The 17,454-nt window shown below is 35.0% G+C and overlaps 1 protein-coding gene across 3 annotated transcripts in view; it reads left to right on the plus strand.

The window, feature by feature from the left end:
* KHDRBS2 (KH RNA binding domain containing, signal transduction associated 2) overlaps positions 1–17,454 on the plus strand; it is a 591,427-nt gene that overhangs the window by 383,893 nt on the left and 190,080 nt on the right. For all 3 annotated transcript variants that reach the window (XR_002733824.1, XM_023222978.1, XM_023222979.1), the window contains exon 6: positions 886–1,084. Coding sequence is in view for 2 of the 3 variants with exons in the window: in XM_023222978.1 (XP_023078746.1) it covers positions 886–1,084 (199 nt within the window). In the remaining variant the exon portion in view is untranslated. The remainder of the gene's footprint in view (positions 1–885; positions 1,085–17,454) is intronic.

A 17,454-nucleotide genomic window follows, 5' to 3' on the forward strand; every position in this document is an offset into this window, starting at 1 on the left:
CAGACATAATAAAAAGTGAAATAACTGTGCTTTTGCCCAAAGACTTCAGACAAACACTCAACCTTTCTAAAAGCTTCAAAATACCATAAAAATTGGCTACAACCATTTGATCTTACACTTTTATTGCAAGCTAATTTTGTATCAAGAACTGCAATACAAAGTATTCAGTCTATTATTTTTATTACAGATACTAAAGTATTCCTCTAACACCATAGTTACCATAAGAAAATATGTTCTGTCAGAAACAGCACCAGCTCAGGGGATTACATGCATGATGATAAATCAGTGACAAAGAGTTGTGATTTCAAGTGACCTCAAACTTAAGCTCCTGTAATAAAATGATATCACTATGGTTAGACTTCCACATTTTATTTAAGTGCAGAAAACTTTTTTTTTTTTTTTTTTTTTTTGGTGAATGACAGCATTGTCCATCACTGTCTATAAACCCCAGCATAGAGGAGATGTAGACATCTAGCTGCTCAGTTTCAGAGATGGTCCAGTGAGTCATATATCAGACAATGCTCTGATTTGTGTCTTCTTGGAGAATTTGGAATTTAATGGGGTTATATTCAGAGTGGGTTTTTGTTTGTTTGTTTTTTTTCTTTGCTTTGGGTTTTTAGTTATGTAAAAGACAATAACAAAGTATTTTACATGGTTTTTATAAGAACTAATCATAGTCAGTATTTACAATTATTGTCTTCTATAGATATCAACATACTTTGTATCTTATATAATTTCTATTAAACACACACACACACAAAGAGAGAGAGAGAGAAATTTGTATTTCTTTCATTGTATGGAGGCTGTGAGATGAAAGCTTTTTCTGTGATAGGCTCTTTTCTCGCATCACCTGTTTCTCATCTATACATGACTTGTTTCTCTTAGGGGCCGTGGGGGTGCCATTCCTCCTCCCCCACCACCTGGACGAGGTGTTCTCACCCCTCGAGGAAGTACTGTAACCCGTGGAGCCCTTCCAGTGCCACCTGTAGCAAGAGGTGTCCCTACCCCTCGAGCCCGGGGGGCACCAACAGTGCCAGGATACAGGGCACCTCCTCCTCCAGCCCATGAAGCTTATGAAGAATATGTAAGTACTCTCAAGAAATAAGTTGTAAGGATGAGTTAAATTGATTAGTTAACAAGCTATGTCTCAAACCGTTCGTATACCGTGAATATAGCAGGTAATGTTTGTTGCAGAAACGAATGTCATTTGCAACAGAATTTAAGCAGTGCATTTAAATGAGAGCATTTTGAGAAAAGGTTTTGTTTTACAGGTATCATCACTGTTAGTGATAGTTAAAGAGCTTGTATTTTAAGAACCAGACTATCCAGAGGCTTTCTTATCCTTAGGAAGTTTGATCAGATTTCAAATGAGAAATAATTATAAACAAAAGGTGAATTGCCATGTATTCAGAGATTCCTGGAACTTGATAAAGATTAGCATAAAACTCAGAAATATTTGACAAATATAATATGATTATATTATACACTTTGGGAATATTGTAAGACCGTGTGGCTGGTCTTTCATTTATATATCGTGACTCTTTCTTTCACCATATTAAAGATGGGATTGGCATAAAAAATTCAAAAAAGTATACAATGAACAGATGAAATGCAGTGTTTCCAAGCATCCCCCTCCTTTCCTATCTACTATATCTTTTGGTCATCTTATGTATCTAAACATCTTTTAACCTTTAGTTCTGATTGTCAGTATTCCACTAATTACACTGTGGTCCTTGTGTTCATTTCTCAGACTAGATTGTGAAACTTGTGAAAAGGGAAAATTTACTAACAGTGTAACAATAGGAAGTCTTCTGTAAATGTTAAATTTAACTGATGCAAGCCAGATCATTGTACTATGAAAAAGATTTATTTTGCCTTTTACCTCTCCAGCATGTCCACCTCCTGATCTAGGTATTTGTTTCACGCAACTGTCCATAAGCGTGCTGTCCTGTTCAACGTCTTATATAAATTATTGCTCATTAAACATAAACTCGTCAAATACAGTTACTGTCACATACGGGGCACTCAAAACATATGGACTGGTTAATAGTCAAAACTTAGCTATAAAATAAAGTGAATATAGTTTATAGGTATTACTAAGAGTATATTAATTTTATCATGTATTCATTTTTAGGAATAATGTTACTGCTTAAATATGAAATATTGACTATTATCTATAAGAGTGAAGTAAGTGTAAAAATCCACTTCTACTGGAGCAGATGAAATGTGTTCATCTAAGCATCTTTACTACATCAAGTATCAGTATTTAAAAACTCAGACAATCTTAAAATTGCAAAACTAGAAACAGAAATCATATTCTACTCTGCAAACAAACCCACAAGTCAAAAAAACTCAGGGACTAGCCCTAGTTCTGCCATTTCTTGCCAGAGACATAGTATGTGAAAAATAAGTACTTGTTTAAATGAATTAAAAATCCACAAGGGTGGCAGGATCACTTTTTATCTTTGAGGAACTGTTTAGCTCAACAATCTTTATGTACGTTGTTACTATGGTGTTTTTGTCCTCCAAATAGAGGCTTAAACAGATCAGTTTTTAAAAATTAAGAAGAGAGAAAAACTTTTCAGGTAATAGTAATTAACATTGTTATTAATAGAAGAATTTACACAGCATATTTGGGACTGTGAAAGAGAAGACTGGCAAAACAATGGTAGCCTTTCACGTGCATTCCAATTTATAGTGAATACATCACTAGAATATAAGTCAAGAGTAATCAACAAAAGCATAAAGAGTTTATGGAAATGTAGGTGAAAAGGGTTATATTCTGAATGGGAAAATATAGGAGGTGAGGATGTTCCTTAGAAAAGATAACCGAAAATAGCAAAATATTAAATATTAAGTAATCTGAAATTATTACTTAGATTTTAAAGAACCCACTTGGTTTTATCTATTCAGTCAGTCAGGGGTCACTGAGCTGCCATCTTATTTTAGGTGTGTTCTCAAGGTCCTGGAGACATATCTGTGAACAAATCAAACCAAATGTCTGCTTTCATAAAGCTTACATTTTAGTGGGAAGAGACAGAAAACAAACATATGTAAACAAATGAATAAAATTTAGTGAGGTAGAGATAAGTGCTCTAGAGAGAGATGAGGAGAGTCCACTACCAGAAAATGGGTGGTTAGGGAAGGTCTCACTGAAGTGGAGGCATTTGAGCAAATGCTTAAAATAATTGAGGGTCTTGGCCAGTGGCTGCCTCTGTAAACACTTATCCCTGGTAGAGGAAACTGCAAGCATAAATGCCCTGAAGTGGAACCTGTTTGAAATATTTGGGGATCAGCAAGGAGGACGTTAAAGCTGGAGCAGAATGTGTGAGGGAGAGGTAGCAAATAACACTGGGGCAGTGGACAGGCCAATTCATGGTGCTGTTGGAGGGTGCGGAGGAGGAAAGTGGCATGATTAGAATTGTATTTTAAAAGGTTTATTCTGCCTACACCATGGATAATAGAACATGAGGGTGGAGGTAGGCACACAAGTGGAAACAAAGAGACTGTTAACTGGTTGCGGTGCCCCCGCACCCACCCCATGACAGGATGATGGAAGGGATGAGAGGACGTTCAATTCTAAGTGTACTGCAAAAATCATCTGTTAAGATTTGATGATGGAAAATATGTGGATGCATGAAAGAAAGAGGAGTAAAGGAATGTTTTGATAAAGCAAAGGTGATTAGACTGAACGGCTGGATTAAATTGAGACACTGTTTATTGAAATGAAGATATCACAAGGGAAGTGGAAGGTTCAGTCTGAGTTTCCTAAGTGTCACTGGGTGGACAAGATGTGGCATTTTAAAACAGCAGCATCTCAAGGTCTGAATTCTAGCTTTGACACTACCTGTGTAATTTTATAAACACTTTGAGGTTTGGATTTCTCTTCTATCTAATGGGAATAATTGTTTCAGCCTCTCAAGACTCTATTGAAGATTAAAAATAAATATTCATAAGCACTTATAAGCATGTGTAAATACCTAGAATGTTGTTGGTATTCAATAAAAGGTAACTATTACATAAAATTTTATCATATATAATATTCTTTAATTTTTGTCTGTGATAAGTTATGGACCCTTTGAAGTCATAGATACTTATAATCTATTTTTTGTGAATCAGGCATTATTGATTGCAAAAAGCAGACACACTTTCAACTTCATTTAGTAAAAGTTTTAAAAAGCTGGCTTTGGGGGAAGTGTCATATGAATATAAGTTCATAAAATCCTGCCATAGGAATGCCAGGAATTCCATCTGGGCTTAAGAAAGGTCTGTACCAACCGGGCGCGGTGGCTCACGCCTGTAATCCCAGCACTTTGGGAGGCCGAGACAGGTGGATCATGAAGTCAGGAGATCGAGACCATCCTGGCTAACATGGTGAAACCCCATCTCTATTAAAAATACAAAAAGTTAGCCGGGCATGGTGGCATGCGCCTATAGTCCCAGCTACTCAGGAGGCTGAGGCAGGAGAATTGCTTAAACTCGGGAGGCAGAGCTTGCAGCGAGCCGAGATCGTGCCACTGCACTCCAACCTGTGCGACAGAATGTCTGTCTCAATAAATAAATAAATAAATAAATAAATAAATAAATAAAGGGAATTAGAAAACTATAAGGAATCTCTCTTTTTATCTCATCTCTGTTTTCTCTGCATGTGTTTCCATTCCATTTTATCTACATACTGGATTTTTTTTTTCTTGGCTTCTCTGACAATGTGAATTACATGTGGTAAAATACCTCCACCCAGGGCTGCCATGTTTTTCTGTTCAGCTCTAGTCACCAACAGATACTAGCCTGTCCGTTCTGTTCCATATCCTCGGTGGGAAAATGGCATTCAGCCAGGGTTGTCAGGTGTCTAGCACTAGTCAGTCACCTCTAACTATAGGGAAGAAGTCAAATGAAATTAGGTGTGGGATCTACTACTCATCAGTCACCAATGGCAAGGGGAGGGGAGGGGAGAAGTTTGCACAATATAAACATAGTTACTGGGGACCCAGCCCCAACATGGAGAGACACTAATTTTTAGAGAGGAAAAAGTATTATGAGCTTGGCAGACATACCAAAATATATCTAGGAGAACATACTATTGATAAAAAGTATATAGATATATTTTTGAAAAACTGTTTATAGCATATTTTATGAAAACCTGTCCTGTATTATATTTTCATTATTTTTGTTTCTAAAAACAATTTAATGAGTAAGGTTTAATACGTGGCTGATAGGCTGCTGGCTGCAATCTTTGAAATCCTTAGTGCCCAACCCCGATTAACACTCAAGAGCTGCTACTCTCTGCTCTAATTTTAGACTATTGATTCCTCTGCAAGGGGTAAGAAAAACAAAAGTTTAAGTGTTTCAATAACAAAATAATAGCACCATGCTGAGTTGATGGTGAAAATCTCAAAGGAGTTCTTAACTTTCAGATAAAATTTCTTAGAAAAGCTTCCTTTTATTGTAAATCACACTATGAGTCAATTCACTCTTCAGACTTCTTTCTCCCCTGCTGGGTTTTCAGTGTTAAATTTCTGACCACATAGAATGTATTTAGGTAATCAAATCCACTCCTGGCAGCTGGCCTGACAAGAAACAGCTTACTGTAATTGAGAATGCTGTTTAAAACTATCATTAGTGTTAGCTGAGTCTTAAAAGTTTTTTGAATTTTAGTGTGTTACACATTGTAACCCAGACTTTAAATATTTTAAAGCTTTTTTTCATTGACCTTCTGCTAAGACGGTACATTTACATTTTGTAGATCCATCTTCATGATTGAAGTAGATTTGCCGAATCAAAAATAATATTTCAATAAAAGCTTCCATAGGACAAAATATTAAGCATTATCAGCTCTACCAGTGCTAAAAGAGAATAAATTAAAACTAAAACTTTTGAATACCTCCTAGGTTCCAGTCACTGTATATTAACTCACTTAATCTCAGGATAATACTAGCAACTAGTTTTAGATTTTACTATTTTAGTAGGTAAAGAAACTGAAGCTTGGAACTGAGAATTGCATCCACTTTTCTGTTTCTGCAACCTCTCTACCTGATGCATTGTGTTTCCTCTTGGTAAAGAACCATAAAGTATCCTGTAGAGTACTGTCTCACAGAGAACTCACACCGTTTCACACAGATCAGTTGTACTTCATACTTCCATCTAGACCACTAGCCAGTGTTTTAGTCCTCTCAGCAGTACTTAGGACATCTCCCAGTATTTATACCTACATGAAAACCTCCAACTACAGAGAACTCAATACCTCCAGAAACTAAGTGCTGGAAATATAAAAACTCTAGTTAAAGAGAAACTGTACTCTAAAAAGTATGCCATCTAGTGGGAGAAACAGCATTAGTCCAACAATTAACATATATGCATTTGCTATATAGGGCTCTTACTCTCCCTCTATTAGAAGTCATTTGCTATTATCTTATCTCACTTACAAGATTTTATACATCCTAAAGGCAGTGTTTCTTAAATTTGCTTTATCTTTTCAGTACTAAGTAAAGTGCTTTGAATTGAACCTACTTATGATATTTAGGGGAAAAGGTTATACATATGCATGCTAATACATATATAAACACATATATTATGACAGTAGAATACAGCATATAATAAGTACCAAATAGAAAATATGCCTGCTCCAGTAAAGGGAATTATCACTGATGGCTATATGGCTGTTTTAGAAAACCTCTAAGAGGGTAAGAAAAACAACTGCAAGGAGACCAGGATAATAGTTATAACATTTAGAAGCACAGAGAAGAGGGAGAAAACTCCATGTAGAAGGGATGGTAAGAGCAAAGACAAGAAAAGGAAACTTTCAAAGCAAGTCTAAAGAATCTGGAAGAACAATTTGGTGAAATAGAATTTCTTTAAGATAACAGGGAAATAATGGAGAAAAAAGTAGAGAAGAGTTACATATACCCTCAAGGCTAAGGTTGTAACTTCACTTATAATAAAATGCCACCTGAAGATTTCATAGCAGAAGGTAACCTGAGGTTTTGGGGAATTTCATAATTCTTAGTTGTCTAGGGTAGATTAAAGAAGATGATGAAGAAAGGAGAAGATTTAGAGAATTAACAATAGTGAAGCTTACTGAGATGTGGCCCTAGCTATGACGACAGGGATGAGACTGGAAGTATTCAGGCCAAAGGTAAAGCTGAAGGTAAAAACAATAGGGTTTGATGGCAAGTGCATTTGGAAGGAGTAAGAAAAACCAAGCAGGCCTCACTCAAAGGTGTGTTTGTACATGGGAATGGTTAAAGGAAGAGGCACAGGAAGGAAGGCCATAATGGGGAGGGGTGGACAGTGAAGGAGTGACTTTGACGCTAAAGAAGCTCCCTCCATGGCTGTGGGAGGGGATTATAAATGTGTTTACATGGTCATCACTCTTTGTTGCAAAAGTAAGATATTTTACCTGCAATCCCCAGGTGACATCCCCACCTATCACACTGCCCTCTGGGTCAAATGGTGGTAGAGGGGGCATGACTATCTGTGAAGAAGAGTTAGACATTTATTTAGTTTGGGTTTAGAGAAATATTTTGTTTGCATTATTTAGATATTGCTACTGTTCTGTTGTAGAAATATTTCCAGGAATACTCCTACCATCTCACCTAGTGTTGTGACACAAGTATTCACAGATAGAGGTTTTACGGCTATCGATTGTGAACTACAACCTGATACAGGAAAGATGTGATTAGTGGAGGAGAAATAAGGTTTGAATTGTATTGGGCCAGATTATGCTCTGTGGACAACTCTTTCAAATCATTCAGCTCAGCTATGAAACAGACTTGACAGAAGTTTCCTCAAATATCAGAACAATGCTAATGGCTATAACATAACCAGCAATGAGTTGTGAAACAGAAATGCACTTTTTAAAACTATCTGTAACAACTCTATTTTTTTTTGTATCAACCAGCTAGAGAAAAAAATCCTTAATTTTCTTTCTTCTCTATAGAAAATATTATCAAAATTATTGTCATATTAGAAGATGATCAAAACGTAGACCTCCAAAAAGCATAGGGATTCATTGACTAACAAAACAGAAATTCTGTAATGTTTTCTAGATTTTGTGATGTTAATAGTATTTTCAGGTTTAGAAAATTTACAGTTCTTTGTTATTGCTTTTCTCATTCAAAATAAATATTCACTTTCCTGCCAACTATGTATACATAATTTTTTAATCTTTTTCTTAAACAGGGAATGCAAAATTATATAGTTTTGAGGCCCCATAAACTTTGCATCCCACCCTGAAGAGGAAAATAATGGCAACATTTATAGGAAAATACACATCTCTGTGGGGGACAGAGCAGTGAGAGAGTGTTTAAAGAAAAAACTGTGCAACCTTAGTTTCCTTCTGATACTAAAAGTCTGTTCTCTGCTTAGCTAGAACCAAGTTAGTGCTGTTAATAAGTATGCTATTCCTTGTGGAAATGCTGTCCTTTTAACAAAGGTTATATAGTGTAACAGTAACAAAGGTTACTGTTATGTGCATGTAAAGGCACACAGCTTCTGGAAGTGTCTGTCAGAACATTTCACCCTATGGAAACATACTGACAACATAAAAATCTGCTTATATAAGCACTCCCTTGTAGCTCATATGTTGGTGTATAGCTTTTTAAAAAGCAGATCAAAAACAAAAACAAAGACTTCAGGTATGCAAAACAGTTTCTAGTTTCTAAAGACATATGTTTAATTTATTTTTAAATTATTTCATATTTTCTCTAAGGGTTAACACCCAGACATCAAGGAGGTGTATCGGGGCACAACAAAGCAAGAAGAGATATAATTAAAATTCAGTTCAGCACGGCATGAGAAATTTTGACTCTATCATCAATCATGCTAACCTAATTTATAAAATGCATTTTGACAAATTTTTGAGAAGTTTCTCTTTTCATCAGCCTTGAGTAAGCCTATCAGCATTCCAGCCTTTCCTATCATCTAATTCAGACTCTGATGCATCCTTCCAGTAACAATGAGAGAACTAGAAAATTCAATGGTAAATCAATAGTCTTTAAAAGTTCCATAAATGAGTTCAGGCTGCCAACCCTCAGTTTCATGTGTGTGGAACATTTTTTGACAGGAGAGGGAAATAGGTATTAAATGATAATTGAAATCAATTCTTGTGCCATTTTTGTGCAAGGAAAGATTATGAGCCTGGTCTATAATGCATTTTGAGGGGAGCCACGTGTGGTTTTTTGTGTAATAGCCAAGAGCCTTTACCTAAAGAAGGCAGATTTTTATTAGCGTTTTTAGACTGGATATTTGTATTCCATTAAACATTCTTGTTTGAGTTTCATGCTCTAGTCCCCATTTATTAGAGACTAATTTACCAGGATGCATTACAGAGTTTTGTTTCTTGAAATGTAACTAATATTTAAAATAACTGAAACATGCAAGGTTAATGAAATGTATTGTGAAACTATAGGATGGACATAATACTATTACGGTTCAACTATTCATAGAAAAGAAAAAGGCAGAGGTATGTAGATACTGTTAAAATATTACGTTTATTTCCAATAGTTATGTAAGATGTCACCTTTTAAAATTGTACATATTCTTCTTCTGCAGTTGAAATTCGAATAAGCCGTCCTTCCTCTAGCATTATGTTTAAATTTTAAGTCATTTTAGAACAAATGCAGATTCTTCTATTGGCTACAATACTCAGAATTATATTCAAACCTGTACTTTATAATTAACATGATGACTAATGTCTTTTGTAACACTTACAAGGATGAAAATAGGTTTCTCTCTGTGCCATTTTGAGATGGCTTCTAGCTGCTGTAAAGTATTATATCATAAAGTATTTTAAAGTTTCCTCTAGGCTCTGTTGGAGTAAAAAATGCCATGATCTTTATGCAATTTCTGCTGTAGACACAGAGAGGACAGCAGTAGCAAAAATGACAAAGTGCCATCTCAGCCTCAAGGAGTTCTACCATTTTTTTGCAACATTATTTGTATATTTTAGGCTATATTATTTTCTATCTTTTGATCATACACATGGCCTAAGGATTAAAAATGAAAGTGAGTTGAACCTTGATTTATTTCTATAGGTATATTCCTAAAAAGCTATGCTGGGTACAAATTAATAATTTTAAATCATTTTTTCCTTCTGAGTTCATTATAGTTTTGACAATTATACTCCCACGGAAAAATTCACACCCTATATTGAGTTACAAATCATACCTAAGAATCCTAAAATTCACTTTAGATTTTGTTGGCTGAAAAACATTCATCACTGTGTTTTGACAACACCACCCTTATAATTTTCTGGCAAGGAAAATGTCAATACAAATTGCCTACTTAGTAAGATTGTCACCAGCTTTGCAGAAAGCTTCATAGGAATGGTTAATTAGGATTGAGATCTTTTCTACATTTTGGACCTTTTCTGTTATGGATTCCCTATTTAGTGGAAAATAGAGGCTGCTAAATCCTTCTATCAGAAACAGATATTTGTGATTATTTTCTATGGTACCTTATGATCCAAAGGCTTTTACTAGGGAAGCTGCAGATGTTCTTTGCAATAACTTGTAATAATCTCAAGATTTGAGTTAAGACTACTTGTCTTCATTGTAGAAGATGGAAAATCACATGTTTCCTTTATATGAAACCATGTTGTGGGTCAATTTGGTAGAGGAAGGACACGGAAAGGACCCTTGTTTATTCCTTCTGCCTCGTATTTCTTAGAAACCAAATAGAGAATAGACTGCATTGCTTAGAAACCAAATAGAGAATATACTGATGGATTTTTATTTTTTCATCTTTCTTCAAATGTTGACATTCATTCTTCAGCAATACCTCTGACTTATAAACATCCATATAAAGTGAGTTTTTATTTTACACTTTCATGGATACTAACAGAGTTGGAGATGTGCAGATAAAACTGGTGTGAGTGCCAGATAGAAGGTGCAGGTTGCTGGGGGATGAGTAATTTGTTATTTCAAGTGATCTTTTCTTTCTTCTTCTCAACATCTACAAATAAGCCTGAAACCTTTCCTACTTGTTTCTATTCTTGGTATAGGGGGAGAAAACCTCACATGTTAAGAATCACAGAGATTGTGTATCAAAGAGAACAAGAGATATTTTGCTTCTAATGTTCTCACTTTCTTCCTCTTGTGCAGCAGTACTGGATGTTGTAAACTACTGGAAAATAAAAGCTGATGCCCTTTGTTGTAATTTAGCCCATGTTGTAATTTATATTGCAATATTTTTGGATTAAATAATATAGCTACAATATATACCTTTGCAGAATAATAAATAACAAACCTAAATGGTAACTGGTGCCCACAGCCAATATATTTTGCCCTTCTGCGCAGGTACAGAGCACCCGTTGTTGTCAGACCTCCTATTCAATTTGTTGGTGCCTGAGCCGTACTGACTATGAATATTGCAACACTTCCATACTGGTGAATTTTAGAAATTCAGCACTACAGGTGTTCCCAACTAGACAAATTAAGTCAACTAAATTAGAGATTAGGAGGATTCCCTATTGAAGTCCTTGAAGCAGATGTCTAAGCCAGATGGTTGCACTGCACCAGAACCTCGTGTGATCACAGTGCTGATGCATTTGTGACTTCAAAAATCCCTGTACTTTGCCTGTCAAGATGTTGAACTTTCTCACTGTCTCTTTCTTAGTCTTTCAGTGTGTCCCACATCTGTAAAGAGGGTTGAACATAGTCTAATGGACCTCACTACCTCTCTGCAGCATTTATGTAGAATCTCCTGAATGCAAAAGACTTCATGCATTTTGAATGTTAAAAAAAAGATCATTTTGAATTCACTATTTTAATTTAATGTTGGAGAAATTAAAGTTAGGAGAGTAACTAACTAAAGTCACACAACTGGCAATGCCAATCATAGATTTGCTGACTTTCCCTACAACTCTTTTTCCAATGGATATTACAAGGAGAGAAGAAAAGGCATAAATGCACTTAATCATGGGCCTTCCAGGTCAGTCATCTGGCACCCGTGTGGATCTGAGGTTCAGGGTTTTCTAAAATTACAGGGAGTAGGCTGAGAACATGACATATGAGAATGTTTGAGCCCTTATACCAAGTACATATACGCACGAAGTTTCTGTGGCCCAAATTTCTCCTCTTATCTTTCCTCCTCAGAAACCTAATGGCCTTCTAGAAGCTGCACACAATCCCTGCCACATTCTCTGCCTTTTATTTTTTAGTTAATGACACTCCTAAGGAAGCAAATGTTTGTCAGCAGCATAAACAAAATGAAGGACCCTAGTTTTCCTTTATTTATCAGAGTGGTTTCTTCTTGGAAACAGGATTGATAGAAATCATGTAAGAATGTTCTTCCCTCCCATGTCACTTCTTTCTAAGACTTCACCCAAAAGTAAGAAGTTATAGTTGTGCAGACAGGAGTATAGTTTACTGTAAGACAGAAAACACACTTGGAGGCAGGAAAAGATTTTAGGAGATATTTCTGGGGATTTAGTCAGTTAAAAAGTAGCTCCTTACTCATTAAGCAGGAACTGATCCCTTATATGTTTGAAACCAGATCTTTAGAAAATGTGCCTGTTTTATATTCCAAATACATTAAAATGTTTTAAGCAATGTATCTGGTACAGAACAGAATTACACATATAGATCTGTAAATATAATGAAGCAAAAATATAAATCATTTCCTATCTAGATTTTGTTTGAGATTTTCTTTTACGTAAAATATACACTTAAGATCTAGACAGCAGAATATGATTGTTTCATATGTCACTTAGGCAGCAGATATTACCCCTAAAATAAATCTACCAAATCCTCTCCCTTCCAGAATGCAATCTCCTCTATTAAAATTGGCTCCCAAATTAACAATTTTCCTCCAGCTATATTTTGTATTTTTTCTATTATAAGTTTTTACAGGGCTATTATAACACCACAATTTCAGCTTTCATCTCCACAACTATCTCAAATCTTGACTCTCTCTATTGTCATATCTGTTCGACAGTCTTCAATTTTGTGTGTACTCTTCCAGAGTACCTCTCTTCTTATACTCATGCATCCGAACGTGATTTCATCAAACAATTCCAATTTAGAATTCCTCCTGATTTGCCTACTTCGACTTAGTTGAGCCTGAAAAAAATCTAAAGATTTTAATTTGATTCTTTCTTTGTTTTGTCTCAAATATTAAATCAGATTCATTTTCCTAAATTGCTAAATTTATCTTATCACTTATTTGTTTAAAAACATCAATCTCTTCCTGTTACCTAAAGGTTAACATTTCAAATTTTTACATATATAAATATATAATACTATGAGAAGATAAAGATATATAATGTTCTGAGATAAATATTATGAGAAGATAAAGATGAACTTACTCTTAACTAATGGTTTCATTTTCAAATAAGATTTTGACAAAAAAAACTTTTTTAATAGATGAACAAGAGACAAAAGTCCTAAATTAAATAGTAGATATAGTTAGCAGCAACTTTAAGATGTTAGTACGTTAAAGGATACTGAGCTATTTGACTAAATTTAATGTTTATAGACTCCCCATTCTGTATTATGCTAATTTCCACAGGCAGAGGCAATGAAGGATAAAAAGGTGGTCACCTGTATTAGATGTCTATTATATGTTAGGACTTTATGTATTTAATATCACAATAATAAAAGTTAAGAGGCATAATTCTTGTTTTTTTCATTAAGGAGTTTTAGGGTCTAATAATTAGATACATATATCAGGCATAGGCCTGATAACAGAGCCAGATAGGTCGGTCTTCAAAGCTAACAGCATGTAAAGATGTAAAAGGCAGAGTCCCTGGCTTTAAAAAGGAAACAGGTAAGATAGCTGGAGAAAAACAAAGCTCACAGATACAGGGCAGAATATAATTTCTGAGGGTGAACTCCAGACTTCATTGTTAGATATATGCTGATATTTTCCTGACTTACCTCATAACATGGGTGTGAAGTAGTAGCAGCTGGAAATCCCATTAAACTAAATATATCTGTAAGGTTTTTTTGTTAGCCTTGCTTCTACTCAGAAAGCCTGAAGAACTAAGTAGGTATACTGCTTTCTGTTTGATATAGTAAGTACGTGGGAATTTGGTGGAGGAGAAGCAACTAATAGTCTTCAACTTTATGGTAGTCAGGATAGAAAAGACTAGGGCAGTTAGATGTATAGTCAAGTTCTTTAGAAGTCTAGAATATTAATAGTAGCAACACAAACAATGGGAATAATGAAAATTATAATAGAAGCAACTAATATAATTAAGTAGTTACCATGAGCTACACACTAGGCAAAGGTCTTTACCTTTAGCACTTAATTTTGCAGTAACCATGTTTTTGTTGGTATTATGCTCATTTTACAAACAGATTTGAAGAGGTTAAGTAATATGCTCAAAGTTGCCTAGCCAGTAAGTGACAGAGCCACTGTTCGTTAAGTTTGATTGGAAAAGTGGTGCTCATAGCCTCTAAGCTGTAACAATGTAGAGTTTAACACATGGCGGGTGCTTGTCTAAGTGCTGTATACATATAGATTCAAGTTATTTTCTTGGCACCCGTATAAGTATTATTCCTGCCCTAGATATGAAAGCTTACATCCAGAGAAATTGAATAATTCAACCAACATCATCCGGGCAACCAGCAGCAGAATAGCAAGTTCAAAATCAGCCGTCTAGCTCTAGTTCATGCTGCTCGGCTATCCCTGGGGAACCAACAAAAGTGTCATTTAGACAGTCAGCTACAGATAATATCAAAGGAAAAGAAATAAGTACAATACCTGAAGGAACCACTTGGTCAATCTACCTGGACTATAAGTGAACATATAAAAACAAGGTCTTGTCGGGAGAAAAAGCTTGAAAAATAAGTTAGGGGAAAAGTAGTACAATGAATTGTGAAAAAGAATTGCCTAGAAGAAAACTTAATAATTAAGTTGGTTATTAGTGGGGGGTTGTTCAATGTTTCTGAGACACCTAAGAAACTGTACTTCATGAAGATTAATGTGGCTGTGCAGGGCAGCAGGGACCGGAGCAGGTAGACAAGTAGAGATGGGAAGTATCGTTGGAAGTTATGTAATGACCTAAATAAGAATGGAACGGAAAAGAGGGAACTATAGGAAACACTATGGAACATATAGTAAATTAATTGGACCACACTCTGGAAATAATTCCACAATTTTTGTCATTACATAAGACATTTTAGATAATCTAAAAATGGAATACTATTCAATATTATCATATTTCTTTTTACTATAAATCATTAGTAATTCATCTACATAATGATAAAAGCTTAGACTATTAAACATTTTAGATAATTTTTATGAAAAAACAATCTTCATAAGATTTTTTAAAAAGATTTAGAAAAGTAATATCTATATTTTTACTATAAGTAAAATAATGTAAGGTAATCATGTAATGACTACAGATTTTTTAGCCAAATGCTTGAACTATTTTCTAAAGAGATGTTTTAAACATACTATCACTGAAACACAGTGGTTTTTTACACCATTTTTTTAGAGGTACCCATCTGTCAAAGGCAATTTTAGCCCTTGCTCCAGTTGCATAATAGTTTTTTTTTTTTTTTAAGTAGTTTGTGTCTTTATTATTTGTCGGAAATTACTTCTTTGTTTGCAGAGCTTCTACAGCTCCTCAGGGGAGCAGTGTGGGTTTGCATGTGCTGTAACCCCCTGAGAATATAAACTCAGCGGAGTTAAAGGTGGGTAAGGGAGAAGGAAAAAAAAGAAAGAAAAAAAAAAAAAAAACAGAACTTTCTGATTACTAAGAAACATTGTCTTCCTTTTCCATAAATCCTCCACTGAATTTTCTATTTCCACTCCCAGGAAGGCATTTAAAAGACACACTATAGGAAGTGTGTCATTATCTTTTTTCTAATGTATTTTCTAGGCATTTCTAGGTCCTCTGGCTTCCTAATTTTCTTTCTGTTCCTTTGGGTCTTTTAGCCAGATCAGCACAAGAAAATTTAGAGGGTATGTAAGACTGGAGGTCCAGTGCAGGGGTCAACAATATTTGCCTGTAAATAAAGGGCCAGATAATAAATGTTTTAAGCTCTGTAGGCAATGCGGTCTCTATCATGACTACTCAACTCTGCCATTGTGGCACAAAAGTGGCCATACACAATATGCAAATGAGCAGAGTGATTATTTTCCAGTTAAACTTTATTTATGAAAACAGGTAGCAAGGCTGGATTTAGCCCATGGGTCATAGTTTGCCAACTCCCAGTCTAATGTATATCACCTACTGTATTTGGGTCTCATGACAGATATCAGAATCAAATTTATAAGGAACATATTTCTGCAATGGTGACAAAAAAAAGTCCCTGGAATTTTAAGTTGGTTAAATTACCCAAGGCCATTTATTTCCTTTTCTCATAGGGGCTGCATGACACAGAGGTGGGATGAAACATTACATAAAATCATGTCAAATTTACTCTATCAGTTCTCAGAGATGGCAGTTTGTATATACTTATTTTTTACTTCAAGCTCCTCCCGTCCTTTTAAAGATACATAAGTGATGCAGCACATTGCCAAATTGCTCACTGCAACAACCGAATACCATTAAAGGAAAAAAAAATCTCATTTTCAGCAGAGCTTCAGAAGGCTCGATGATGAAGGCACCAGGCAGGTGAGTGTCTTGCTAAATGATAAATGAGCTTGGATCCTCATATTTTTTTAGAAGAATGTAGGTACACTAATACCAATATTCTATATAGCTACCTACTTCTGATGATAAATTCTTCTGTGTCACCTCACTGGTAGTGCTAGGTCCCTGCCATTTGTAAAAATCTAGTATTGTAAGCTACTGTCAGATAAATATCCACACAAGCGCACTACTTGTTTTCTTCTGAAAGAACCTGTTAGCCATCATGCTTTAGACAGACTCAAATTTAATGCATCCTTTAAAAAATGTGTTTGGCAGTAAAAATGTTGTGGAAATTGATCTTCTTGTAAAATTTGATTTTGATTTAAGATTTGACATTAAGGCCACTTAAAAACTTCAGCAATCAGTAAGGCATAGAGAGAACAACTGAATTTCAAGGTAATGGTTTGGAGAGCATAAAGTGAAAAATTGCAAGACACTGCAAAACCTAATCTTTTAAGTTGGTCATTTATTTGTCAACTATTCCTGCTCCAGGGTACTCTACATTTGCAAATAAAAAAATAAATAATGTCTTTCTCTATGACATTGTTTTAAATATGGGAGGAATATACCTGAATCTTTTAAGATTATCCCAACTTCACAGATCAGCAAGAAAACAAAAACCCAAATCATACAGAAAATGGCAAAAAGAATATAATAATTAAAAAAATAAATAAGAGGGTAATTATGACATTTAAAGTTAGACAGTTATAATGAAATCTGCTAGTTTGAATTCAGAATTAAAGAAATATAAAATTAACTATTATGGACATGGAGAATAAAATAATTATCACATTAGCAGCAGAAGGTGAAAAGTCTTATTTGTATTTGGTGCCTGGTAGAAGGTTGATTTTAATGACATATGTTGTAATCAT

The sequence above is a fragment of the Piliocolobus tephrosceles genome, chromosome 5 (genome assembly GCF_002776525.5).
Source record: "Piliocolobus tephrosceles isolate RC106 chromosome 5, ASM277652v3, whole genome shotgun sequence".
Classification (NCBI taxonomy): Eukaryota; Metazoa; Chordata; class Mammalia; order Primates; family Cercopithecidae; genus Piliocolobus; species Piliocolobus tephrosceles.